This window comes from Nycticebus coucang, chromosome 3, assembly GCF_027406575.1.
Source record: "Nycticebus coucang isolate mNycCou1 chromosome 3, mNycCou1.pri, whole genome shotgun sequence".
Classification (NCBI taxonomy): domain Eukaryota; kingdom Metazoa; phylum Chordata; class Mammalia; order Primates; family Lorisidae; genus Nycticebus; species Nycticebus coucang.
This window is the reverse complement of record NC_069782.1, coordinates 88,204,465-88,232,447: the sequence shown is the minus strand read 5'-3', so window position 1 is coordinate 88,232,447 and position 27,983 is coordinate 88,204,465. Positions and strand designations below refer to the sequence as shown.

General features: G+C 49.9%; 1 protein-coding gene across 2 annotated transcripts; it reads left to right on the top strand.

Moving 5' to 3' along the window:
* The first annotated feature begins 20,793 nt into the window (after nt 1–20,793).
* On the top strand, nt 20,794–27,554 carry PPIF (peptidylprolyl isomerase F). 2 transcript variants are annotated; one of them, XM_053585125.1, is made up of 6 exons: nt 20,794–21,088; nt 22,366–22,396; nt 22,948–23,036; nt 24,716–24,812; nt 25,469–25,544; nt 26,808–27,554. In XM_053585125.1, the coding sequence occupies exons 1-6, from the start codon at nt 20,891–20,893 to the stop codon at nt 26,941–26,943; spliced, it is 627 nt and encodes a 208-aa protein (XP_053441100.1). In that variant the 5' UTR covers nt 20,794–20,890; the 3' UTR covers nt 26,944–27,554. The 2 variants fall into 2 exon arrangements, with proteins under 2 accessions (XP_053441100.1, XP_053441101.1); XM_053585126.1 differs by lacking the exons at nt 20,794–21,088; nt 22,366–22,396 and adding an exon at nt 22,398–22,469.
* Nucleotides 27,555–27,983: the final 429 nt, after the last annotated feature.

The window sequence follows — 27,983 nt, the reverse complement described above, 5'->3', positions numbered from 1 at the left end:
CCCCACTAACTTCCCCCTCCCACTCACAGATCTATTTCCATCCACCCATGGGCATATCTCTCAGACAGTGTGGTGTCCCTTCCCAAGTTGGGTCTACCCCTCACATCATTGCCCCTTATCTTCTGGACTTTACTGCCCTGGCCAACCCCTTTCCTATACCTTCCACCTTCCCCTCCCCAGGTTTGGAGTCAAGTCCCTATGACTCCTGGCACTGTTGAGTTCCAGTCCAGGTTCATCTCCAGCTCCTGCTATCCAGACTCTGCTCCCTCTCATACAGGCTTCTCAGCTAACAAAGCAGCCTGTGCTCTTTTCTCTCCTTAATCACCCCCATATGCCTGGCTCATGCCCCAGCTGTCCTCTGAAACTTCTCTTGCAAGATCACAAATGGCCTCTTGGTTGCTAAGTACTGCTGCTTCTGAGGCTAAACCTCACTGCACTTAATGGTTGTTGTTTCTTTCTTGAAACTCTCTTCTCTTGGTGCTATGGCTTGAATGTTTGCCCATCCAAAACTCAGAGTGAAACTTAATCCCCAATATAATATTAGTAAAAGGTGGGGCTGTTAAGAGGCAGAGCCTTAATGAATGGATTAATAGATTAATGGGTTATCATGGGAGTAAGTTAGTCATAACAAGAGTGGGTCCGTTACAAAAGTCAATTTGGTGTGCTCCCACCTCCTCACCATGTGATGCCCTCCACCATGTTACAATGCAGCCTGAGGCTCTCACCAGATGCAGCTGCCTGATCTTGAACTTCCCAGTCTCCAGAACCATGAGCTAAATAAACCTCTTGTCTTTATAGTTACTCATTCTGGGTTACTCTATTACAGCAACAAAAACAGACCAAGGCACTTGAATTCCATGACAACTCCTTCTTCTGGTTCTTTCGTTCTCCTCAAATCCCTATGACTATGCCTCTTTTTGGTCTTCTTCACAGGTTCTGGGAGTCACTAGGTACTTTTCATGCTCCGTCAAGGTCTCCTTCACTGAATAGCTCATCAGTGCCTCCTCTTTAATGAGTGTTGGCTGCCAACAGTCCCCAACATACCTTCACCAGCGAATCATTCTCAGGAGACAGGAATCTCCTTGCCTGGGCAGTTACCTGAACCCCCCAGGCAGACCTCATCTCCTACCACACAGCCCACTGCCAAAAACTGATTGCTAAAAGGAATAAAAGGCCATCGTGTTTGCTGGTGGTTTGTCAGCACTCCAGCGCCCTTACGTGAGGCCATATGCTTGCTCTACTTTCTCGCCTTCCTTGTTCTGCATCACTCTCTTCCTCAGAGGTTTCTTCTGAGATGATTCCTTCAGTAAATCCCAGGAATCTTCACGCCTGTCTCAGGCTGTGCTCCTGTCTGGAAACTAAGACAGCAGGTACTAAGAGTGGGCTTGGGAGGCAGACTGTGAGGATAGGATCCTGGAGAAGACCACCGATGAGATGGCAACAAGGACCCATCACTGGTGGCAGAGAGAGATGAATAATGCTGAGCCTGGGCAACAATGTGTCACCTGTGGTAACCTGAAATAGGACGCAAGTGAGGCTACAGGAGCTGGTGTGATGGCTCTCGAATCTGAGAGGTGTGGACAAAAAATAACTAATAAAACTATGGAATTGGGGGCCAGGTGCAGTGGCTCGCATCTATAATCCTAGAACTCTGGGAGGCTGAGGCAGGTGGATTGCTTGAGCTTAGGAGTTTGAGACTCTGAGCAAGAGTGAGATGCCATCTCTAAAAATAGCCAGGCATTGTGACAGGTGCCTATAGTCCCAGCTACAGGGGAGGCTGAGACAAAAGGATCATTTAAGCCAAAAAGTTTGAGGTTGCTATCAGCTATGACTCTACCTCATTGTACCAAGGGCTACAAAGTGAGACTGACTCAAAAAAAGAAAAAAAAAAAAAGGCTATGGAATTAGGTGGCCATTTCTAAGTGCCACCGGTTCATTAAAGAAAGGAAATTATAGTTGCAGATCTCTTAATCAGCAATTTAAAATGTGAGAAAGGAAAACCCTTGGCAGGAAGTATTGAAAAAACTTACCTTCTGTAGCTGGAGGGCAGATGGAGTGACAATCAAGCAGTGGACTTCATTATAAGAAGTGCAGGATTTGAGAAAAGGCTGAATTCTCCATCAAGGGGGGGGGGTCTCCTACGCCCAAATCATACCCTTAGTAGGGAGGCAGACCCCATGACGCGGAATGGGGACTGTCAAACCAAGACCTCTCCCTTGACACACATATACGGCCACACAAAGTGTTTTTTAAACCAGTTGACAGAAGAGAAATTCCCAAACTTGTGTGAATTGACTTGGTATGGGGGTGCAACTCCAGAGTGGGCTAAGCCTGCACGGCACCCCACTCCAGGGTGAATGACTGTGTTGAGAGGAAGTCCTTCCAATAGGCAGAGATTTGTTCAGAGCACCTGGTCATTTCCATGACAAGACAAGTGACCTGGGATAAGGATATGCATGTACTCATGGGCAGTGGAGAGTATCTTATTTATTGGTCAGAGGCCTGGAAAGAAGGACTGGGAAAGAGACATGTGGACCTAAGGTGTGGTCAGAGAGTATTATGATCACATATCACATTGTGATACAACCAGAAAGCGTCATTGCAGAAGAGACACTACACACCAAAGTGGGCAGGATGCTTTCGCTCCTGGACCTCAGCCAGCCTCTGTCCTTATCCCTTGCCCTCCATCCAGACCTTGCACAATATGGGCTCATGAACAGAGTGCCATCATGATAGTGACAAGGTTGTGTGCCCTGGCTTCCTTTCTCAAAGCCTTTTCTGTCTCTTGCCACTACTGAGTGTCCACCCTGACATCACCCAAAACTCAAGCTGACCCCTACTGCAACAACCCTCTATGAGGAGACCAACCAGCCACTTGGTGGCAAATTTATTATGTAGGGCCTCTTTATAATTCACCCTGACCAAGATAGATACATATTCTAGGCACAGGTTGGCCTCTTCTTCTGATGGAGCCTTAGGCCCTCACCACTGTCTGGGGGCTCACAGAGTGTCTAATCCACTGACATGGGCTCTCATTCAACATCACTGCAGATCAAAGGATCCAAGTCATAGCAAGGGTGGTGTGGCAGAGGGTGCATAATTGCAGGATCCACTGGTCCTACCATATATCAACAGCCAGATGCTGCTAACCTAAAGAGGGCAGAATGGCCTCACAGGTGCAGCTGAGGTGCTGACTTGGAGCAGACACTCTGTGAAGGTGAAGAAGCTTACACTACAAACCCTAAATCAATGACCATTCTCTATCAGTAGGCAGTTGGAACAAGCTTAATGTGAGCAGCAAGCGATCTGAGCAGTAAGCAGCAGACTGTAGCAGACACAGCAGTGCCCTGACCATGTCCCTTCGGCCAGCACCCTCCCTGCAGCTTTGAGGTTGGTTCTCCCCAGCTCACAACCCCTTTCTCCAGAGAATTGTTCCAAAATGATGGTGACAAGAGGGGCCCACCTAGGAAGCTCCCCTCTCTTATGGTGGCCTCCAATGACTAATTCAGAATAGAAAGTGTCAGCCCTCTTGCCTTAAGGCAGATCTGTTCTGTGGTCTAGTGTATGCTCCAAAGACTTGCTCTGTGATCCAGCCAAGGGCAACCTCTCCCCAAGATCCTGTCGTGTTCATCTCTGCCCTCCTTACTCGGCTTCTCTCACTCTTACAGGCTGTTTCTGAATACCAATCCCTCAATGAATCAGCTTCCCTTTTTTTAGAAATCCCAAAATTATTTCTCTGCTATTAAAAAAAAAAAAAAAGCTGCCACTGAAAGGTAATGGTGCAAAAGTATCAGTATTGGGCAGGTATTTGGGAGGGGTAGCGATTACAGAAAAGCATTGGCTGTGACCAGGGGGTGGTGGGTCACACAGAGTTACACAGAGCTGCAGGTGGCTCCCTTGGCAGCTCCCAGACTCTCCCTGTTAGGTTTTTTTTTTTTTTTTTTTGTAGAGACAGAGTCTCACTTTATGGCCCTCGGTAGAGTGCCGTGGCATCACACAGCTCACAGCAACCTCCAGCTCCTGGCTGAAGAGATTCTCTTGCCTCAGCCTCCCGAGTAGCTGGGACTACAGGCACCCACCACAACGCCCGGCTATTTTTTTTTTGGTTTGCAGTTCAGCCGGGGCTGGGTTTGAACCCGCCACCCTCGGTATATGGGGCCGGCGCCTTACCGACTGAGCCACAGGCGCCGCCCCTCCCTGTTAGGTTTTGTAGACTGACACTCAAGGTGGCTCCCAGCTTCCAGAGTGGACATTTAATGTCCTGCCTGCCTGGCGCCACTCCCTTCTTCCAGGAACAGTACTGACTTCCTTTTGAGAATCAATCTCCTCCTCTCCCTGTCCCCACCTAATACACAAGCCAGCCGATGCTATTCTAATAGATAAATGCTGAACTATACAACTGTCCTCATGTCACAGCTCAATGTGGATGTCCCTGGGGGGGGGGGGTGCCATCTGTGTGTCCACTCACTAACTCAAGGTCCTTCTCATCTTATAGCTCTGCTCTCATCTAGGCCCTGAAATTCTCTGCACCCAGCTAGAAAATGGAGGGAAAAAAACAAAGGCGTATCCCACAGCGAGTGAATTTATGGTCCAAACCTACATTTTATTGCCTAGAGCTCAATCACACGGCTATACCTAACTGCAAAGGCAGGAGGGAGGGAGTTCAGAGAGAAGGCAAGGATCCATGGAAATGTGATCTAGCTGTGGGACTAGAAAGGAGAGAGAATCTTAGAGAAGATTCTGTTCTGTCCACCTGGGTTCTGTGTCAGCTCCCTGGACCTGTCCTTATGAATTGGAAGGCAGAGTTGTGTCAGCTTCCATGGAGTCTGTGAACGTTTAGCCAGTGTATCAGTTAGGTTTTGTTGTATGACAAACAATTATTTATGATTAACAGTCTAAAACAGTTATTTATTTGTTTATTTTTGCCTGTGAGTCTGTGGGTTGAGTGAGCAGTTCTGCCGATCTGGGTCAGGCTTGTCTAATTGCAGGTGGGCACAACTTGTATGTGCAGTCGGCAGACAAGCAGGTTTAGAATGGCCTCACTCACACGTTTGGTAGTTGACTTACAGTCAACCGAGGTGATGTGCTAACCGGGCCATCTGTCTCTCATGGCCCATCAGGCCAGCCTAGTCTTGTTCAAATCATAGTGGCAGGTTCGGAGAGATGAAGAGGAAGTGCACAGGCTTTTTAAAGCTCAGAAATGGTGGCTCGGTGCCCGTAGCACAGTGGTTTACAGCACCAGCCACATGCACCAAGGGTGGCAAGTTGGAACCCAGCCCAGGCCTGCTAAACAACAATGACAACTGCAACAAAAAATAGATGGGTGTTGTGGCGGGTGCCTGTAGTCCCAGCTACTTGGGAGGCTGAGGCAAGAGAATCACTTAAACCCAAGAGTTTGAGGTTGCTGTGAGCTGTGATGGCACAGCACTCTACAGACGGTAACAAAGTGAGACTCTGTCTCAAAAAAAATAGACTCAAAAATGGTACATCATCGCTTTGACCTTATTTTATTGATCAGAACAAGTCCCAAGATCAGATTCAAGGCATGGGGAAATAGACTCCACCTCTTGATAAAGAGGGCTGCAACATCATGCTGCAGCACCCATGAATCAAGAGAGAAAAAGTGCAGAGTAGACAGTTGCAACCTGCCACAGCCAGTTACTGCCACACAATCCCATGGCAGCCAGGACAACCCTGCCTTCCAGTCCCCTATGACAGAACCCAGCTGGACCAATCAGAACCTTTCCCTGGGATTTCCCACCTTGCTGCTAGGATGGAGAAACCCTTTCCCTTGGGACATGAAGCTGTGAGGGTGTGAGCTGAGAAGTAGCCAGTTGTCATGTCTCGGGCCATGTGGAGAAGGAGGCCCGCAGCAGAAGGCCATGAGGCTATCATGCAAAAGTAGCAGATGAGGGTGGTTAAAAAAAAGTTGGGCAACACAGAGACCTTGGTTCCAGCATTTCCCAGTCCCACCTGTGTCTTCTTCAGTTACACAAGACAGCGAATTCCCTTTTCTCTAAGTGAACTTGACTTAGGTATCTTCCTGGCACTGTTTTAGCCACTGGAACAACATCTGGCAAATGCAGCCTTTTACTGTTTTGTCAGCCCAAGCTGACAATTGCTACACTGATGGGCACAGGATGAATTAATAAAAGGACATGAGAGAGAGAGATGGACTTGAGCAGGGCTTGTGCCAACCATCCCTCCTCCCAGCTGTGCCATCGCACGCCAAGAAGAGAAGTGAGTTGCCTAGGGTCCACCTGAGGACTTGGAGACTCCAAGATCAAATTGAGTAGTGTCTCAGGGCCTGGGACCACAGCACTATCCAAGGCTGAGGGTCATGGAAATCCTATATCTCAAGCTTTTGAGGGCTTCTTCTTCCCAGAATGTATGCTCCGAAGACCCCACAATGGCTGAACAATGACAGACTACTATGTATCAATATATGTCCATCAGGGACATTTGAGCACTAGCAATTCTGATTACCTTAAGGAAGGGACAAAAGGCATTTTTTGTAGGATGTGGGTGAGAGGCAAAAAGAATGGAAAACAAGCTCAGAATAGACAGGAGCCTGCCGTAGGCAGGCTTAGGGGCAAGAATTGGTGGCCTTATGAACCACCCGTGTCCTGGTGTCATAGCCTGCTAAAGAGCATGTGATTGGTCAAGCCAAGGTCACAGGCAAACTGCCCATATCCCAACTATTTTTTGTTTCTGGTGCTGAGAGGTAAGGACCGGTAGTAGATACCAGGGGGCCACAAACTACATGCAGGGGTCTAAATCCAGGCTGCTGGTACTACTGAAGGTACCAGAAAAACACCAGCAGTCACTAGGTCCTTTTGTGTAATGGGAGAGCACACGCACACAGTGGCAGAGAACAGACAGTAACAGGAACCCCAGGCAGTGACCCCAACAGCCTGACCCCAGCAACTAAAGAGAAAGGCACCGGCAAAGACTGAGGATGCAGGTTCCAGAGACGGCCCAGATGCCTACCCTGCCCAGTGAAGCCCAGCCCCAGCTCTGCTGCTGTCAGGGTTGGCTGGAAGAAGGAAGTACAAAAAGGAACCAGGTGTGTGTCAAGGCCTCGAGGAAAGTGTCACCTGGAAGGGTGATTGAGCCACTGTCACCACATGGGTATTAATCACATCATTAAGGAGGCCCCTGGGAGGCCCTTTCCTGGAGCTTCCCCTGTAAACTGCACACCTCCCAAGAGAGGACGACTTCATGCTCAGTTGTCAGTGACTCGCCTGAGCCAGGCTGGGGACAGGAAAGGAAGCTCAGAGAACACACAGCTGCTTCTCCGCCATCCTGCCACACACTGCCCGAGAGAGTGATCCACAGGGCCATGATCCCAGCTGGGCCTAGAATCACTTCCTGGGGTGGAGACACCAGTCCTCAGCCTTCAGAACTGGCCAGGCCACAAGGAGCCTGCCCAGGGCCGGGAGTGAGAACACCAGTGTCACAGAGCTATAGCTGTGTGACCTTACGCAATCCAGCCATTCTCTTCACAGGATGTCATTAGCTCACCTGGTCAGTGAGTATCCTGCCTTCTCATCTCTCCACAGCGCCCCGCTTGCCAAACAGGAGAGGTGAGCAAGCAGATGAGACACAGCTGTGACAGGTCCTATAATCGGCGGAGCATGGTGCACCCGGACGAAGCATCCATCATCCCTGCTCTGATCCCTACCCTCATGAAATCCCCAACCTTGTGGGGAAGACTCACTGTTGACTTGTGACTGTCCAGGGGGTTAGTGCTGAAACAGAAGAGCACGCAAAGCACTATGGGAATGTAAAGGGCAGTGGTGGGGGCATGAGCTTCACGTTCCCCGGGTGCTGAACTAGTTTTGTTCATGCAGACAACACATACACTAAGTGAGAGATTTAGTCTGTTTTGCTTGCTGCTGTATCTCTAGTACCTAGAATAGAGCCTGGCACACAGCAGGTGCCTAATGATGACTCATTGCATGAATGAGTGGATGTGTGAACAGAAGGGGGGAAGGGAAGGCTGTCAGGTGAGCTGAACCAGAAAGGACGAGTCAGAGATGAGGTGGAGCCGCGTTCCAGGGAGAAGGAACAGTGTGTGCGCTCAGAGGTGTGATTCCATGTAGTGAGTGTATCGAGAAACAGCAGAATTTCCACTGCACCTGTAGAAGAGAAAGATGATGTTGATAAATCTGGGTTTGGGAAGCTGGGTCTTTACCCTGAGGACACTAGGGAAATACAGTGGGGAGTTGGCTAATTATATGTGGATTTTTTTAAGCTTCAGTGAGACACAATTCACAGAACATACAGTTCACTCATTTTAAGTGTCTAATTCAATGGCATTTAGTATATTCACTGATTTGTGAATCACAACAATTAATTTTGGAACATTTTTATGACCCCCCCAAAAGAAACCTCGTACCCATTAGCTATAAAGCTTCACCTCTGCCATCCCCTCAGCCCTAGGCAAGCATTAATCCATTTTCTATCTCCAATTTGCCTATTCTGAACATTTCATGTAAATGGAATGATGCACTCTGCAATCTTTTGTGGGTAGCTTCTTGCACTTGGCATACTGATGGTTCATCCATGTTATAGCATGTAGCAGTACCTCATTTCTTTTCATTCCCAAATAATATTTTATTGTATGAACTTACTGCCTTTTTAAAATCCATTCACCAGTTGACAAACATTTGAGTTATTTAGATGAATTTTTTTTAAATCCCCAGATGGCTAAAATTACAAAACTAACAATACCAAATGTTGACACAAATATGGAGCAACTGGTGGGAGTTTATAATGGTACAACCATTTAGAAAAGTTTGGCTGTTTCTTATAAAGATACACATATATTTACTAAAAATCCCAGAAATTCATATTTATATTTACCCAAGAGAAATGAATATATATGTCAACACAAAAACTTGTACATGAAGGGTCATGGCATTATTACCCAGTCAAAAACTGGAAACAGTCTAGTTGTCTATTAACAGGTGAAGGGATAAACAAATTGAGTTAAGCTACAAAATGGAAGGTTACCCAACATTGAAAGTAATAAAAGTCACAAACAACGGATGTGGGCCAAAAACATTATGTCGCATGAAGGCATGCAGACTCAAAGGAGTAAGTAATGTATAATTACTGTAAATTACATTTTATGTGAAACTAAGAACCCACAAAACTCATTTCTAGAAATACAAGTCAGCACAGAAGTTGCTTTGAGTGCAGGCTAAGCAATTGGAAGAGGATACAGGGCACTTCCCAAGGGAATAGATAAATTCTATACCGGCCAGGAGCGGTGGTCACGCCTGTAATCCTAGCGCTCCGGAGGCTGAGGTGGATGGATTGCTTGAGTTCACGAGTTCAAAACCAGCCTGAGCTAAAGTGAGACCTCTGTCTCTAAAAATAGCCGGGCATTGTGGCAGGCATCTGTAGTCCCAGCTACTCGGGAGGCTGAGGCAAGAGAATTACTTGAGCCCAAGAGTTCAAGGTTGCTGTGAGCTGTGACAACATGGCACTCTACCAAGGGCCACAAAGTGAGACTGTCTCAAAAAAGAAAGAAAGAAAGAAAGAAGAGAGAGAGAGAGAGAGAGAGAGAGAGAGAGAGAGAGAGAGAGAGAGAGAGAGAGAAAGAAAGAAAGAAAAGAAACAAAAAAGAAAAGAAAAAGAAAAAACGAGAAATGTTCTATACCTTGGTTGAGTGTCGCTTGCATGGGGTATGCATTGGTCAAAACTCTTTAAACTCTACCCTTAAGATCAGACATTTTATTGGCTGTCAATTATGCTTGTATAAGGAAAGGAAATGCTCCTCCTGGAAGCTCTGAGGAGACTGGACTGTGGGGCTAGGGCTGGAGGGTGGGGAAGGGCTTCCCACAGAATCTAAGGGACTGCAGCCTGGACCTAGGGTGAGGACTTCAGAATAGGGAGTACATGTGAACCAGAGGAGTACCAGGCAGGTGGGTGCCTGATTAGGAGGAGTGGGAGTGGTGAGGAGAGAGAGGGGCTGACGGTGACTCAGGGGTTTCTCTCCTAGCACCTTTGATGGGTTAATCCTCAGCCTGGTCTAGCTACTGAGCAGAGCCAAGCCCGCATTGTCCCACTTCTGGGTGTGAGGAGTGCCCTGTCCTGACCTGGTGGCCTCATAGGCTGTCACCTATATTAATGTCTTGTGATGTTCCCTGACTCATGGGAGAAGCCCAAGTGACTTGGATTTTTTGTAGTCAGCAGATGGCCCTTGGGCTCTCCAGATGTTCTTGCTGTACTACAGTGGAGGAGAGGATGGGGCTGGCAAGCCACCCAGATGCATAGATGGTTTGAGAGCCCAGGGAGTGTTCCACACCTCCATTGAGAACCACCTTGGAGATGTAGCTCAATCTCACCATGTTACAAAGGAGAGAAGTGAGGCCCAGGAGGGCCAGGTGTGGCCCCAGGGCTTCCTTTCTTCCACCTCCTATGTGCCTCTGATTTCAGCTCAGCAGCTGGTACAGCGGCCAACACAGATTCTTCCCTCCCAGAGACCCATAGGGGTGAGGCCAGGAGGCACAGACACCCATGGACAACTCCCTCTTCGTGCCTCAGCAGGTCAACTGTGTGGTGCCCTGGGGCAGAGCTGGTGAAAAAGTCCCAGGTGTGTGTCACTTTGTTGTCATCTACCCCATCCCATGGACTTCCCTATAAGAGTATGCTCTCTTCGTGAGCCAGCTCCCTTGGCTCAGACAAGGACTCAGCCTTTCCTCAAGAAATTCCCCAATTCCCCAGAGATGTCTTATGCTGAGTCCTGAGAGCCATGCATCTTTGAAGGGCCGAGATAACCCTCCCACACAGTATACTGCATCCTTTCAGAATAAAGGAAACGTGTTCATGTTTTTAAAAACGTTTATCGAGGTATATAATATTAAAATATCGTAAGTATACAGGTTATCAATGTAGAGTCTGGTGAATCTACACATATATTCACCACCCAGGTCAAGATAGAGAGCATTTTCAGGACTTCAGACGGCTGGCTCCCCTGCACCCCTGCCAGTACCTCTCCCAAAGTGACCCCTAATCTGACATCTATCACCATTTACCTGTTCTTGTACTTCCTATAAGTAGAATCCCACAGTACATAGTCAGGCTTTCTTTTTCTTTTTTTTTTTTTTGCAGTTTTTGGCCGGGGCTGGGTTTGAACCCACCACCTCCAACATATGGGGCTGGCGCCTTACTCAGTTGAGCCACAGGCACCACCCCAGGCTTTCTTTTTCAATATAATGTCTGTGAGAGTCATGACGGTCGCTATGTGTATCATTGATGTGCTCTTTTGTTCCTGAGTAGTGTCTGCTGTGTGGCTGTACCATGAAGCACGCATCCATTTTACTATTAACGGGTATTTGGGTTGTTTCCAGTCTGTGGGTCCTATGCACATTCATATAAAATATTTGTGTGAACATACATACTCTTTTCTTTGGGATGTATGTGTAAGAATGGAATTTCTAGGTCACAAGTAAGCATATTATTAGCTTTAGTAGAGAACTGCCAAACAGTTTTCCAAAGTGATTGCACCAACTGACACCTCCATTAGCAATGTATGAAAGTTCCAGTTATGCCACTTCCTCACCACCTCTTTTTAATTTTAGCTGTCCTAGTGGGTATGTAAGAGTCTCTCACTGGGGCTCTAATTTGCTTTTCCCTGATGACTAATGATGTTGTACCTTCCATATGCTTATGGATCATTGGATACCTTTTGTGTGTGTATGTGAAATGCTTACTCAAGTTTTTTGTCCACTATTCGGCTGCTTACCTCTTCTTGTTAATTTATATGAGCTCTTCACACCTATTGAATATGAACTTACCATGAATATATTCTCCCACTTTGTGGTTCCATTTCTTTTTTCTTTCTTTCTCTTTTTCCTTCTTTCTCTTTCCCCTCCCCTTTCCCTCCCTCCCTCCCTCCTTTCTTTCTTTCTTTCTGACAGACTCACTCTGTTGGCCTAGACAGAGTGCCATGGCATTATAGCTCACAGCAACCTCAAACTCTTTGGCTCAAGTGATTCTCCTGCCTCAGCCTCCCGTGTAGCTGGGACTACAGGCACACACCACAACACCCAGCTAGTTTTTCTATTTTTAGTAGAGAGAGTGTTTTTGCTCTTGCTTAGGTTGGTCTCAAACTCCTGAGCGCAAGCAATCCACCCACCTTGGCCTCCCAGAGAGCTAGAATTACAGGTATGAGCCACCACTCCTGGCCTATGGTTTCCATTTCTTAATTTCATTTTCTTAAGGATGTCTTTTGATGGTTAGAAGTTACTAATGCTAATGAAGTCTACATTACCCATTTTTTCTCTTGTAGTGAATGCTTTTTGCACTCTTTGTAGGAAATCTTTGAGAAGCTCATGTTTTGTGCTGACATGGGCCATGCAGCGCCCATACTATCCCCTCTCTGGTGTAGGTGTCAGTCAGTTGTTTACTTATCCAGCCCAGTGCATGCAGCCACTTTGCCATCAATTTACCCACTCACTTCAATCCATACTCCACCTCCACCCGCACCGTCACCCATCCACCCACTCACTGATCTACCCAATACTTATTGCTGCCATTGTGAGCCGAGTGATGACAGTAGTAAGAAACTGAGATGTGGAAGAGTGAGTGAGATGAATAAGACCCCCAAGGGCTGTTCATTACCCTCTCAAACTTCCATTCATTTGTCCTTGTTCTGTGACACTCTTTCCAAGATTTGTACATACTATAGATATGACTGACTCCTACATGTCTGAGCTGCAAATAGAAAAGATGATTCTCACCTCCCTTGTTTTAGATACTTGATCTTTATTGATATGGACTGAGATGATTGGCAGCCATGTCCCATCAATAGCTGAAATCCTGCTTGTGATCAGCCTATATTCACAAGTGCCCCAGTGGGGTGGGGGTAGGAAACTGTCCCAGGGATGACTGGCCATCTGTGAGTGTTGGAAGGCTGGCCCTGTGGGACTGGCAGGCAGCCCAGTGTGGCAGCAGAGAGGTGGGCTGGGGGCCTGAGCAGGGTTTCCATAGGTCAGGCAGAGAGGAAAATTGGGGAGGTCAGCATGAGCTACCATGCAGTAGCGGGTTCTCCTTCCTGGAATGAAAATGGTATGGACTCTGGCTCTTCTCTGCTGGACCTTGGGTCAGACTGAGGCCTGGGGCCTCAAAGTGGGGCCCGATGCTGGCAGTGGGGAGAGCAGAGGGCCCACAGCCTGTACCCCTCCTGGGAGGCCCTTATCTGGACTCTAGTCACTAACCTGGCAAATGCTCCCTGTTCCCCAGCCCTAGCCTATGCCTGCCTCTCTCACCATGACCTTTTTCTAAGGGCAGTGGCTCAACACCAACAAAAACAACAAAGATCCTGCAGCCCTGTCCCCAGCAGAACCAGGCTCTGGTCACTGTTCTGAGATCTGACCGCCCAGGACTCCCTGGCAGGCCTGGCTGCTTTCCTGCCTGGGCAGCACCTGCCATCCCAAGGACACTGGCCCTTTGTTGAAGGATGGCTTGTGGGGACAGTCCCGAGGAGGGGCTGAGCTGAGCGGGCCTGGCTGGCGCCAGGCAGGACAGAGAACCTCAGCAAACAAGGCCCCCTCGACAGCAAACAGGGCCACCCCCACTGAGGGTGGGGGCAGGACGGGGTGGGGAGCAGCAGTCCAACTGCGGCTCATGAAGGGGCTGGAATCAGGGCCGGGACTGACGGTCAGCAGGTCCCTCATGCCCCAGACATGCGGATTCCTCCCTTTCTCCCTTCCCAACTCTCCACCCCTACACGGTGCACCTCACTGCTCTGACTCGGGGGGCCAAATCCACTTCTGCCAATGTGATGGGATCCACCTTTCTGGTCACTCACCAGGCAGAGAACCTAACAGTGACCCTTCCACTCACTCTTCTCCCAGAGCTGAGGAGAAACAAAGATCCCCTGACCTGAAGTCAGTCCCCTGTAGGCCCAGTGGCCAAGCTCATTGAGAAGCAGCTCAAGGCCTAAAAGAGGACTATTTCTGTCCTTCATCTGTGACCTGCACTTCACTAAGTGCTTTACCCCGTAGCATCTCATTAGAGCCCCAAAGCAACCTTCAGAGGATGTACTGATAATACCAACAAACAGTGGCTTTCCCAAGGTTGCACAGGGAATCAGTGGGGACCCCAGGTGTGAGGGAATCCAGATGTGAGCCCAGGCTATCTGACCCAACAGCCCATGTCCCTAGGTGGTCAGTGCAACAGCAGGGGTGGGCAGAGGGAGGATTAGGAGTGGGGAGCTACCAGTGGACTTCCCGGGAAGCAATGTGCACTGTAGAGCCATTGGTCTGTACCTAGAGGGAGCAGAATGAGAGAGAAATCTTGATATTCCAGGCAGCATCCACGCGGGTGGCCCCTGGGAAAAGAATCTGCTGCTCAGCGCAGGGACGGCAGTGCCTTCAGGAGCCACCTCAGCTGTCAAGGAGAGGCCCAAGCAACAACTGAGCAGAGCCAGCCTGGTCATTTGAACATCTGTGCTTGGGTCAAGCAGATGTGAGGCTATCGCTGCCCAGCCCTGCCCCACTACTTCTGTCTTTCATAGGCACCACTCCTCTGCCAACCTCGTGAGACTCCAGCTCTGTCTCAGCCTGGGCAGCCTACAGGGCCATGGAACAGAAACTCAGCTCTTGCTTGCCAGTACGGATACAGATCTTGCACAAAGCTTGACACATAGTGGGTGCTCTATAAAGGTTTGCTAAAGGAATGAATGGATTATATTAGATGGGGACAGGTCCACCAAGGGTGACCAGTTTGTAGCTGGTGTGCCTGGGTGGGTGTTAGTGTCATTATCTGACTTGGGTGTCTTGGGAAGAGGGCTGCTTGGGATTGAGAAGGGATAATAAGTTCCCAAGGGGCTAGGGCATTTGAGGATTCTGTAGATCCATCACATGGGCAGGGCTTCGGTTGAAGGAGCAGGCTCATGACCAAGTCCTGTAGGGGTGGGGAGGCTGAAGTGCAAAAGAAAGAAAGACCCATTTCACTAAAACCTTAGTGAAATATCGAGGCCCAAATGGTCCTGCCATGGGGCCCTGTTCTGGGTTGAATTGTATCCCCCAAATGCATATATTGAAGTCCCATCCCCCTGAACATCAGAATGTCATCTTATTTGGAAATAGAGAGCTCTAATCCAATATGACTGTTGTCCTTAGGAAAAGGGGAAGCTGGGACATAGACAGGCATGGGGGCAGCAGATGAGAAGAGACACAGGAAGAAGGTGATAGGAGTTACACATGTGTCACAGATATTTTCCCTGGCTGTTGAAAGCCCTTTTAATGATGTAGTGAACGTGAATTCTGTTCCACAAATACAAGTGTGCAAGAAACATAACTAATCTACTTTTTTATAACTGAACTTAATTTTTTTTTCAGGCTCCTATTTTGACCAAATGGTGAAAACAATCTCAGTAATTTGGGGAAGGACCCCTTCCTCTGTCTTTCCCCCCAGCGTTGTCTCTAAGTTCTTGGGGACACAAGGTGTGTCAGATGGATAGGGCGGGGTCGCCTCTCAGAGCTGTCCTTGTTGACCGTTCTGGTGTTGGGGTCTTTGTTTCCATGTGGCCTCGGTCCATTTACACAGTCCTGACTGTCACTTCCTCATCCAATCATAAGGTCTCCAAGTCTTCAGGCTTCTGGGTCACTCAGAGACCTCTTGGGCCTCCAGAAATCTGTTCATTGCTCTCTCTACCACACCACGGCTTGGGAGTTGCTGGGAGGCCCTTCTGCCTGGACACACCATGCAGCCTCCTAACCCCAGCAGGGAAGGTCCAGATTCCAGTATTCTGTTCTTACTTTTATGGTTTCAGGTTGCATTGCACTCATCCATATGCTAATAAATGACTTTGAGGTTGCACCCTGTGCTTTCTGCTCCCCCAAGTAACCTTGACTTAGGGAGACTAAATCACAAAATCTCAGAAGAGGGAGGAAACTGACAAGTCGACCCACCCCAAATAGGTATCCACTGGGCCTCTCTGTTTGGTATCACTTGCTCACTTTCCTCATGGGAACTTTATTGCTCCAAAGTATTGCTCTGCAATAATGCTCATTGCCGGACAGCACTCCTGCAGATAAGGCTAAATCTGGCTCAGCTGGTCCCGCTCAGGCCTATGGAGTTCCACCGTGGTATCTGCTACAGGGCAGGCCCCCTCACTCAGGAGGTGGCATCGCGTCCACCCCACCTCTCTCCTCTAGTGGCCAGCCTTAGCTACAGCTGCTCTGCACACACTTGATTGGCTGGGTCCCCTGCTCCACTTCCCTCGGGTCTTCTACTGGATAAGCTGGGCCTGTCCTGATGTGGCAGAGGCCTCTCCTGTGATCTGATGTGTTTGGCCTATCACAGCCCTAGGGCCTGTGATGTGGACCCTCTATTCTAGGAATACCGCCTGCTTAAGCCTCTGGTCATCTATCATAATATCTGAGATCTTTGTCACATAATTTGAAGCCTCCTTCAGCCTGACCTGCTGATCTTTTGTACTAAAATTCAACAAGAACAGAGATAGTGATAGAGGCAGGTACCAAGTTATGGGATTAGGCAGAAATGGGCCAAACACAGGCTGCTCAGCCACTCACTGAGAGTGAGGGAAGGCCCGCGTAACCTTGGACAGCTTATGTAACTTCTGACCACTTCAGAGGCCTCGTTTATAAAGAGAAGTTAATGCTAGTTCCTGTTCTCAAGAAGCACACAGGGATTAAAAAATTATGTTATAAATCCTTACCATGTGCAGTTTATTAAGTGCAGTAAAGTGTAGGTAACTGTTCTTCCTACAGTCATCAAGTGTCTAAGACCGTAGTGCTCCCTTTCACTGGAAGCAAAGACAAACGCTTGTCATCAAGGGTGGGCAATATTGATTGGAAGGTAGATGATACTGATGACGAGGTAAGCACTCTTGACTAGAAGGGGATCTATTCTAATGGAGGAAGGAGAAGCATCAATATTATTCATTATAGATTAACAGAGTCATGTCAGCAGATTCAAGAAAATCGCACAGGTCAACAGATCAAAACAGGGCAAGGAGGCAGAAAAAGTGCAGGTGACTTGCCGCCCTACACCCAGAGGGCAGAGAGGCCAGAGCTCAGAAGTCAGCACTGTGAGCTTGGCAAAGGTGCCGACCCTACTTCTAGGCACCGTGGCAGTGGGACCCTCCCTTTAGGATAATGATATATTGAGAAAAGCCACTGAAAATCAGTAAGAGAAGAGCTCATAAAGGAGGGAATGGAGTGTGCACAAAGGGTGGGCCTGGGCTGGGCTGGGAGCCACTTGGGTCCTGCCAACCAGCTCCTTTTCCTTTTGGCATTGGGTGGGAAATGTGTAACTTAGTGCTGCCCAGTTGGACTATTCAAGGCCAATGGTAGACTCCCCAGGGCAAGAAGGCCTGGTCAACGGGGGGAAGTGCAGGCTCTGAAGTCAGCCAGGCCTGGGTTCAAATCCAGCTTAGCCACCTAGTGTCCATCCCATGGGGACGGCAGATACCTCCCGCAGAGTTACTCTGAGGACTAGCTAGGATCATAAATCTAAGTCACTATGGACAGTGGCAGGCTAGCTGGAACAAAAGGCTGCATGGAGGGGACGATGTCAAGCAGAATCTAACCAAGAGGTGCCACTTGGAGCCCCCAACTTCCAGCAGAGAGACACGTGGCCGCGGCAAGTGGGGAAGCATTCTGCTCTCCACTTCTCCCTAGTGTGAGCTTAGCCTCTGTTCCTTCATTTGCAAGACAGGAATTACAATCTCCACCTTGCAGGGACACCCTCAGGGGCAGCATCTGCAACGTGTTTAGTGCAGGGATGTAGAGTGAGGCACCGCCCCCTGCAGATCCCAGCTCAAGCTCTGTCACTGAGGACTTCCTCCCCGCTTCTCTCTCTCAGGCTCCTTTGGGCGAATGGGACTAAAATAGCCAGCCCACTTCCGCATCTTTACAAAGACAAGGAAGCCTTGTCTCTCAGGCCAGTTCTCCCTGACCATGCCTGGCAGGTCTTTGCCAAGGGCAGCCAGTGACACAAGCCTGCTCAGATGGCAGATCAGGGACTGGCTGTGTATGAAGCAACAGGATCTTCAAAGAGCCCTGGCTGGGGGCGGGATGCTGTGGGTAGCAGTTATCTATCACATGTACGCACAGCAAACAGCCCCAGCACTTTAGCAGCTCAAAACAACAAACGTGGATCCTCCCACAGTTTCTGCAGATCAGGTGTCCAGGTGTGGGTGAGCTGGGTGCTGGCTCAAGGTCTCTCAAGACATTGCATCCTTGGGATGCAGCAGCTATCATCTGAAGGCCCTCCTGGGGCTGGAGGATCCATGTCCAAGCTCACTCACATGGCTGCTGGCAGGCTTTGACTTTGCACACAGGGGCCTCCCCAAAGGAGGCTGCCTGAGTGTCCTCATGACATGGAAGCTCATAATGATGGTGGTGATGTGTTGTGTGTGCGTGTGTGTGTGTGAGAGAGAGAGAGAGACATGGATTGAGAGAAAGACCAAAAGAGAGGGACAGAAGAGAGATTTGGAGAGAGAGAAATGAGACAGAGGACAGAGCTAGAGATAGACAAAGACAGAGAGAGAGTGAACCCAAAACAGAAATCACAGTCCTTTGCAAGCTGATTTTGGAAGTTACACCCATGACATTTGCTGTATCCTGTTCTCCAGATGGAGCCCACATTCAAGGGAAGGGGACAATGTCAGGCCATGACTATCTTAGAGACTGCCTGCCTCTGTGGGGGTGGGAGTGAGATAAAAGGTGTCATGATAACATTGCTTATAGAGTGGCGTGAGCTCAAATCCAAGGACTCTGGCTGAAGTGCTGGCTCTTCTGTTTAGCTGGGGCTGTCACTTCACTAGTCAGAGTCCCCACCTCCTCTCTCGTGGACTGCTGTGTGGACCAGAAGACCTCATGGCTCTGGAGACTTCCAAATCAGGAAGGCTCCAAGCACTGCCAGTCAGTTGATGTAAGAAGGGCATCATTATTGTATCAAGGGGAGTCTTGAGAGAGAAACCCATAAAACCCCACAGGATCCCATCCATAAGGCACAATATTATTTTCTCAAAGTCACCCTTCCAGCCTGGTCTGGATGGCAGCTGCTCGAGCTTCATCAGAGTGGGGCTAAACCATGGCCCCTCAGGAGCATAGACAACAAAGTCTACACTGAGTCACTTGGTATGGCTGAAGCTATGTGGGCTCAGGGCCTAGAACTGCCTTGCCTGCAAGGAACCTTGGGCTTTTAGGAAACTTTGTTACAAGGCACATGGGGCATTTCCTCTCCTCATTTGGAACTATAGTATGCCCTGATGTAGTAGGGATCTGGGAGACATGCCAAGGACTAGTGGAGGGTAGGGGGCAAGTGGGCTCCCCACTCATGCTTGCTTACTCCAGGGTAGAATCACAAGAAAGAAAGGGCTGCTCCCAGGGCAGAAAGGGCCCCATCCTGGTAGGATGCATCCTAATGGGGCTTCATTGAGTGCCTAGGCCTTTCCTTCCTAGACCAGGAATCAGAGAAGCGCTGTGAGTTTTCAGAAAAGGAGCCAAGCTAGCATTCTCATGAGGCTAGGACACTTTGCTCTGACCTCCTGACTTTGCTCGGGCCAGCATTGCATTGGGAGCAGGTCAGTCTAGAGCTGGTCCCAGCTCAAGACCATCTGCCTCCAACCCTTTTCTGGCCTGTCAGGCCTTGGGGTACCTGCAGCTGAGACCTACTTTTCTCTGAGAGCAGAGAAATCTGAGAAAGACAGTCTAGACTCTGTCTATCACTGACGCTCATGGGCATAGGACTTAACAGTTGACAAATTCCTCTCTCCCTTGTTCATTTTATCCTTAGAAGAGATCTGGAAAAAAAAAAGGCAGGATAAGGATTATCATCACACCCTTACTTTCCAGATGGGAAACTGAGGCCCAGGGAAGCCTGGATGAACTGACATAGCCTGGCAGCAGGTCTCCAGGGTTTTCTAGGTCTCCTGGCCAGTGCTTTCTTCTCTGTGGGCCTCTGTTTCCCACAGGGAAAGTACAGGGCCTCTGCCCTGCATTCACTTAATGTGGGCCTTCCACGTGCTGTGAAGCCCACTCTTAGCATATGAGGTTTAAATCCCCCCACTGAGTCCCTTTCCATGGTGAGTGTTGTTGGGAGGGAGTCAGCAGCCATCGACTTAGCTGATGGATCAGGGCTGTCAGTCTGTGGTGGGCCAGAAGGAGGGGGGAGTCAGACCTGGTACTGCTGGGGGACAGGAGGACCTGACAGGAGCATGACAGGCCCAGGCTGCATTTCTAGTCTTGCTGGAAGAGGGTCTGGTCTCCCAAGCAAGTGGAGACAGGATCAGCCCGGGACAAGCAGGAGGGTGGTTATCTGGGGATGTGACTCTGCTTGTCTCCTCCTTCCTTTTGCTGACTCTCTCACCTCTCACTCTCTAATCCTACCTCTGATCTCACCTTCTCTGACTCTCAGCGCCACCATCTCTCTTCGTCTCTCTGTCCGTCTGCATGACCTTGGGGAGGGGGGATGGCAGGGGGGCTGAGCCTTACAAAGAAGACTTTTGTTATTATGTTCAAATGAAACATATGGATGCTCACATTATGAATTTAACTATGCTCTAGCATTTTAATTTCCTTTTTAAAAATTCTATGGATACCACCACAAAAATATAACTGGCCTCCTTTTGCGGGGTCATGTCTGTCGCCGGGAGGGTCAAGTTCATTGGACTTCACACCCAGCGGCCCCACGAGCTGGTTGCATTGCTTGCTCCAGTCAGCAGGGGTCGCGGCGGACAGCCCGGAGGGGGCGGGGCAGGGGAGGGGCCACAAAGCCGGTCGGACCAATAAAGTCCGCCGCGCGCGGCTGTGCCAGACTTAGCCTTCCGGGCGCGCGTGACCCTCGCTCCCTCAGTCTCTGTTCTCCCCGCCGGCCTCTTTCCCGACCTGCGCCCGCGATGTTGGCGCTGCGCTGCGGCCCCCGCCTGCTCGGCCTGCTCCCGCTCCCGCGCTCCGCGCCGCTTTGCCTTCCTGTGGCCCGCGCCTGCAGCGGCGGCAGCGGCGCCCGCAACCCGTCCCCTTCCCCCTCCGGGAATCCGCTCGTGTACCTGGACGTTGGCGCCGACGGGCAGCCTCTCGGCCGCGTGGTGCTGGAGGTGAGACTCCTCGACCGGACAGGGCTGGCCCAGGAGTGCGGAAGAGTCCCGAGAGAGTCCTAGGCCCCGGCTGGGCGCAGTCCCTGGCGTGCTAAGTGACCTTGGGCCTCACACTCCCGTGCTCTGGGCTTTTAGTTTCTCCATCTTTGAGAATGGGCATCAGATTGGTCTCTTCTGGTCTCCCTCTCAGAACTTTGTGGAGTCGTGGAGGCATGGGGGAGGGCATGTGTGGAGGAGAAAGCTCAAGGTCAGATCGTGGAGAGTGAGAGCCCGGGGCTCCCCTGGCTCGCCCCAGGATGGAGTGGGGACTGGAGGGTTTCCGGGAGCCTTCTAGGTCGGAGCCTCGAGCCGGAGCCCCAAGGTGGATGTCTGAGGGTTCGGGGTCCAGGCTGCTCCCAGGCTGGGAGCTCGCGCTGCGGCTCTTGCATAATGTGGCGCGCGCCTGACAGGCCCGGCCCCGAGGGCTCTTGGAGAGGGGAGGAGGGAGAGGTAGTTTCCAGCATCAGGGAGTCCCTGGAAACTGGGGACTTATGCCACAGGTGAGCCCCAGGACGTCCCTGCTGTGAGTTGGCACAGTGTAGGGAGCCCCAGCCTCCAGGGAGCCACATTCAGCACCTGCCCTAACTTGTTCTTTGGACCCTTTTTAAAGCAAAGTAGTCTCCAGGATAACCGAGGAGAAGCCCTAGTGTACCCTTGAGGATGGCTCTGCTTTGAACAAAGGTGCCAATTAGTGTTGATGGGCCAGTTTCCCAGGGAACCCTAGGTATTTCTTAAGTTTCAGTTTCTTCTGGAAAATGGAGCACACCCTCCATGCTTCCATTCAGTGCAAAAGTAACTCTTAATGCTGTCAGGGAAGAGGCTGGCTTGGAAAGGGCTCTAGCCTCCCCTTAACCACCCCCTCCATTCCCCCACCTCTCTCTGGGACTCAGTTTCCCATCTTTGCATGGAGGATCTTAAACTTGCTCCTCCCTAGGCCTCTCTTTACTCCTTCAGTCTCTGGTGTTTGAGCCCAGTTGTAGGAGCACTGCTAGTTCTGTCCCCGGAAGTAGGCTGGGATGGCACTGTCATCACTCCTCCAGCCTTGGGTTCAGGAAGCAGCTGTCAGAAATGATAGCTGCTTAGGCTGTCTCCTATGATGGTTGGCAGTAATTGGAATGGAATGCCCATGTGGTTCTTCCTCACACCTCCTTGGCAGCTGTGGGAGTTGGGTGGTGAGGAGGCTCTTTCCTCTGTCTCTGGATTGACCAACTTCTTTTATCTTCCTTATTTCCCCACAGCTCAAGGCAGATGTGGTCCCACAGACGGCTGGTAAGACAGGGCCTGGAGCCTTCTGAGTTGGTCTGGACATAAGGGAGCCAGGCAGGGCAAGGCAGGTGGGCAGGTAAGGTCTCTTAAGACCCTTGAACAGATGGAGCTTCTTGTGTGGCTCTGCTGTTGGGTGCCTTGGGGCAGCCTCTGTCCCTCTCTGGGTCTCAGCATTGGCTCAGCCCAGGAGCCTTAAAACCAATGGAAGGCACAGGTAAATTCCCTGAGACACCTTCTTCCTGGTATTTGATAGGGCAGGGTGGTGGGCACACAGCCCTGGGACTCCCTGCCCCACTGACCTGGTGCTGGCACAGCCAGGACCATGTACTCTTATGATGGTCCTTGAGCACTGAAGTCAGGAAAGGGAGTGACTTGTTTCAGGTACACAGTGAGTTGGGCAGAGCAGACCCAGGAGGTGGGCCAGGGCTTTCACCTGCAGCTCACCCCAAGGCTTAGTGGGGCCTTAGGGGGGCTTAGTGGGGCCTTAGGCTGGAATGATGTGACCCCAGAACTGGAGCCAGCTCTACTGACCTACCTCTCCCTCCAACCCTCAGAGAACTTCAGAGCCCTGTGCACCGGTGAGAAGGGATTTGGCTACAAAGGTTCAACTTTCCACAGGGTGATCCCCTCCTTCATGTGCCAGGTAACAAGACCCTCCCTATGCCTCAGTTTCCTGTTCTTTAAGTGGGAATGATGCCAGGAGCTACCTCTCAGGGGCATGATGAAGCTGACTGGGATACGGAAAGTACTAAGTAGAAGGCAGCTGGAGTTGCTGTGTTGAGAGGCCAGGCTGCTCCCACATTAAGCCCCAGACCAAGTAGCGGGGTGACTCTGCCCACCTGGGCTAGAGTGTTAAACCTATTGAGAACTGGTTTGGGCATGATGTGCTTGGCTTTGAAGGACCAGCACATTCTGATGGCCTCCAGCCTTATTCCTCTGTGGGCTCCTGAGCCCTTGGCATGGGAGAGAAGGAGAGGAGGAGAAGAAGATAGGGCATGGGCAGGAACACACATGTCTAGACTTGGGGTTTCCCTTCCCAGAGGAAGGGCATTTTTGTCAGTTAAATGAATATATTTTTTAGTTGTATGTCTTGCCCACTTCTCAAAAGCATCAGTGCTGCTGTGTCAGAGGTTTTAGGATAAGTGTTATAGCAAGAACTTCCTGAGTGGTGTTGAGGGTTGTTCTCTGTGAAGGCAAACCCTCAAGGTCAGTTAGTGTCGTGAGGCTGGCCATGCCTAGAGACAGAGGTGTGGCTGTCATGAGCTCCTAGAAGTCCTTTGAGCCCAGTATTCTCCCTGCCATTCCCTCCACCCTGTCCCAGTGGCTGTCATCACCCTTGGAGAGTGCAGTGGATTGGGGCTGGGCCTGCCAGTGTGCGGGGAAGCTTGGGTACGTTCTGAATGTGGCCAACACAGGGTCAGGCAGGCAGGGCTGTGGCTGTGGGACAGGCCCAGCTCAGCCCTGTGGCTTTTTTGTCACAGAGACTCCCAGCTCTGCCTGAGGCCAGTGGGTGAAGCCGAAGCTGAGGCAGATGTCCTGAGCTAGGTTGGGGACTTCCAACCTGGAGGGTTTTCTGACATGAGGTGCTGAGGGTCTTGAGTTATCCCTCTCCGGATAGCTACCAATAAGTACCTTACCAATAAGTACTTTATTGGTACTTGTGGATGCTTGAGCTAGGCTGGTCTGGTCACCTCTCATCTGAGGAGCCCAGCTCAGGATGACAGCAGTGCGGCTGTGTCTAGGGGCTGGGGTTAGGGCTAAGACCTGGCAGTAGGGGGACATAAGGGAAGCCACTGGCTCAGGACCACCTGGGCCTTAGGTGAGCCCCAGGGAAGGATGCTGACCTGGGGCAGAACCTGTCCCAGATCTGCAAGGCCCAGGGAAGATGCTGGGTGTGGTGAGGGAAGATGCTAGGACATGGGGTGGCTGGGAATGGGGCACTGTCTGGAATGGCTGCTGCTGCTGCTCCCCCAGACCAGACTTGGGAACAGCGTCTCTGGCCTGTTGCCCTCTAAGAGATATGGGTTAAAAATTCTGGGTCACTAAAAATTATCTCAAAAGGGCTTTTAGGTCCTTTGAGAATTAAACACTTGCCCAGACAAGAAGTAAATCATTCAGAAATGATTTGGGTAGTTACTTTAACAGAAAATATTTAAGCTGTATTTTGTTTTTGTACATTTTTCTTGTCATTTTATTAGTCTTTATTTCATCAGATGCTTATTGACCCCTTTCCCTGAAGGGTGCCAGCTTGTTGGGCCTTAGGGTGGGTTGAGTGCTGCCTGTCTGTGTGGCGACCACTCAGGAGGTGCTCTGTGTTCACAGGCAGGTGACTTCACCAACCACAACGGTACTGGAGGCAAGTCCATCTATGGAAGCCGCTTTCCTGATGAGAACTTCACACTGAAGCACGTGGGCCCAGGTACGTGGGGTCTGCTGTTCCCCTCTGGTCTGAGTGCCCCTGCAGCTTTACCTGGCCTGGAAACCCCAGCCTCTGCCACATCTGACAGCCCCTGGGAGGCTGCTCCAATAATTGCTCAGTATTTGATGATGCTCCTGCCTGGCTGCCTTCCTCCCTCCTCTGGGTTGGCTTAGCATTTCTAGTTTCTTAAGTTTTCTTAAGCTCTCAATTTAAAAAGCAAACTATCCTTTGGGAATTTGTGGGGACAGACTTTAAGCAGAACAGAGGCCTCTGCTACCTTCCTGGGTGAAAATTCTGTGTCCCTTAGAATCATCTTAGGATGGCCCTTAGGTCCTTTGAGGATTATTTAAAGTCTTGCCCAGACAAAAAAGCAAATCATTCAGAAACCAGGATAGTTACTGCAGCAGCACTGTGTCACCTGTAAGACCTAAGGCGGAATGTGGAAAAGGCTGGGAGTCCCACCTCAGTCTTAACAGTTACAGCTTCTTCAAGGCCACCCCATCGAGACCTAGCAGGCAGCAAAGACAGACAAGTTGGACCCTACTCCTCCCCTGGGCCCTATGATTAGCAGACTCGAAAGTCTTTGAGGTCCTTTGAGCGCCTTCCTGGGTGGGATGTCTCTTGGCAGTGTGGCTCAGCCCTGTTTATTGTTACAGGTATCCTGTCCATGGCTAACGCAGGCCCCAACACCAACGGCTCCCAGTTCTTCATCTGCACTGTAAAGACAGACTGGTGAGTTCCCTGCTCCGGGCCCTCTGGGCATGGGGGCAGCCTTACAGCTGGATAGGAGTTGCTGTACTTTCAGGGACTGGCAGTTTCAGCCGGACCATCTGCTTTGGGACAGTGGCCCTCTCCTGGGCTGTGTGTCTATATGAGAGAGAGAGGTAGTGAAAGGATTGAGGGAGAGTTTGGGTTGTTGCTGCAACTCCGTTATAATTAGGCTTCCCCTTATTGTTGTCACCTGGAATTTTCTCCAAAAGGGTAACTCTACCAGATAGATTTAGGAAATGTTGCAGAGCATGTGAAGCCTCAGCATGACCTCAGGAGGTTGGTTTGACCTGGTGTTCCCCAGGCTTACCTTGACTGTGGGAGGCACCTTAGAAATGCTGCAGTAGACATTTGGTACCAGCAGATTTGTCTTCAAGACCCTGTATTAGTACAGGCTTGCAGTAGGCTACTGGCCTTTAAGGACTCTCTTTACATGTGCCCATGGATTTTAGGGATGTCCCTTCCTTGGTAAACTTTCCACTAAGGGATAAATTTCTCTGTTCAGAGTCCCAGATGTCCTTTCCGTGGGCATCTGGGGTTGGAGGACAGTAGCTGGCTGGGAGCTGACTGGATAAAGCCCTTTCAGAGGAGTTTAATTAGACCTAGGTTGTGGGGTAGACACAGTCTCTAGCAGCTAAGCCAGAAAGGTATGTCTGTCAGTGCTAGGCTGGCTGTTGCTGGCTCTATCAACCCTTTACTCCTTCCATGGAACCTTTAATGGATCCTGCAGTTCTGCCCTTGGCTGTAACCCCTCTTGGCTTCACTGGAGCTGGACTAAGCTGGCTTTTATGTTCTTGGATCCCTCTCAAATTGAGAGCTGCTCAGGACATCTGTAGTTTCACCACACTTGTTACCTTGGCTCTCACCTCATAATTCATGACTGTTAAAATGGTTCCATTTGTATAGACTTCTTGTTTCTCAGAGTAGTTTAGTATCTTCTTCTTTCCCTGTACAGAACAAGAATTATCCACTTTTCATAGATGAAGTTACCAGATTTTAGGTTCTATAGTCTGGAACAAGGCTGCACAGCAGGAGAGGGGCAGGACATGTCCTGGAGGCTGGGTGTCTTCTGGGTGTTATTTGGGAGCTTAGCAAGGTTCGATCAAGGTTGGGAGGTGTGGATCTAGCAATTCTGGGTGAGTTCCTTTCAGAGTTTCTGTTTTGGGTAAATCATGACCTTGGGTTGTGTTGCACTATTTGTGTCTGCTCTCCTGGCTCCCCTTGCAGGTTGGACGGCAAGCATGTTGTGTTCGGCCATGTCAAAGAGGGCATGGATGTCGTGAAGAAGATAGAATCTTTTGGCTCTAAGAGTGGGAAGACGTCCAAGAAGATTGTCATCACCGACTGTGGCCAATTGAGCTAACTTGTGGTCAGGGTGCTAGGATGGGGGCAGCTGCACGTGTGTGGACTCACCCAGGTGGCCATCTTGGGTTCTTAGTAAGGGTGCCCTGAAGTGTTGTCTGTGCTCTCTTCTCTGTCACCGTGTGCTCAAGGAAGGGTGCTCAGGACCATCCGGAAGGGACCCACTAGACTGCTTTTCACATGTCCACTCTTCCTCACGACCCTGTCTCTGGGCATCCACTGTGGACGCAGTGTCACCCACCCTTCCAGCATTGCCAGTGATCTCAGTTCATCTGTGCCTTGGACATTGTGGGTGGGGATGAGTTAGCATCCAGTGAAGGGTTTTGCCTTTTTCTGGACCAAGGGGGACAGCTGAGTTTCTGCAAAAGGGCTGTGGTACCTGTTTAATGTCGTCTTCCTTATTGGAGTAGGATAATTCACAAGATTCCCTAGAAATGAAGCTGTGATGCTGACTATACCCAGAACCCCAGGCTTTTGAAACACAACTCAGGGCTTTTGTGGCATTTCCCACAGCCAGGCCTTCCCTTCTGGTTACTGTGAATCTTGTTTGTTTGCTGAGGTTGTTTTTGAGGAGGGTTAGTAGGGGTAGAAGCAGTTGAACCCGGGAACAAACCTAACTTGAGCTGTGCCTAGTCAATGTGAATTCTTCTATATTGGAAATAGAAATGGCCTGTAAGTGCCATGTGCTCTAGAAGGAAGGATTTCCTGGCAGGCTTTTTTTTCTGTGTTAAATAAATTAAATCTACTGATGATATATGTGAAACATTTCTGGGACATCTGTTTGTGTTCACCGTAAATGTGTTAATAAATCCTATTTTCTATGAAAGACTATGTTGTATGTGTATGTTGTTTGGAGAAGAAGTGTTGTATGTGTAAGTGTATGTTGTTTGGAGAAGAAGTGTCTGTGGCTTAAGTATTTGAAGCCAACCTTTACTGAGTCACTGTGTCCACAAGGACATGCATGTGACTATTTCAGCAACTTGTAAGAGAATAATAATCATCCCTGCTTTAGAGATGAGGAGGCTCAGACAGATGATCTTG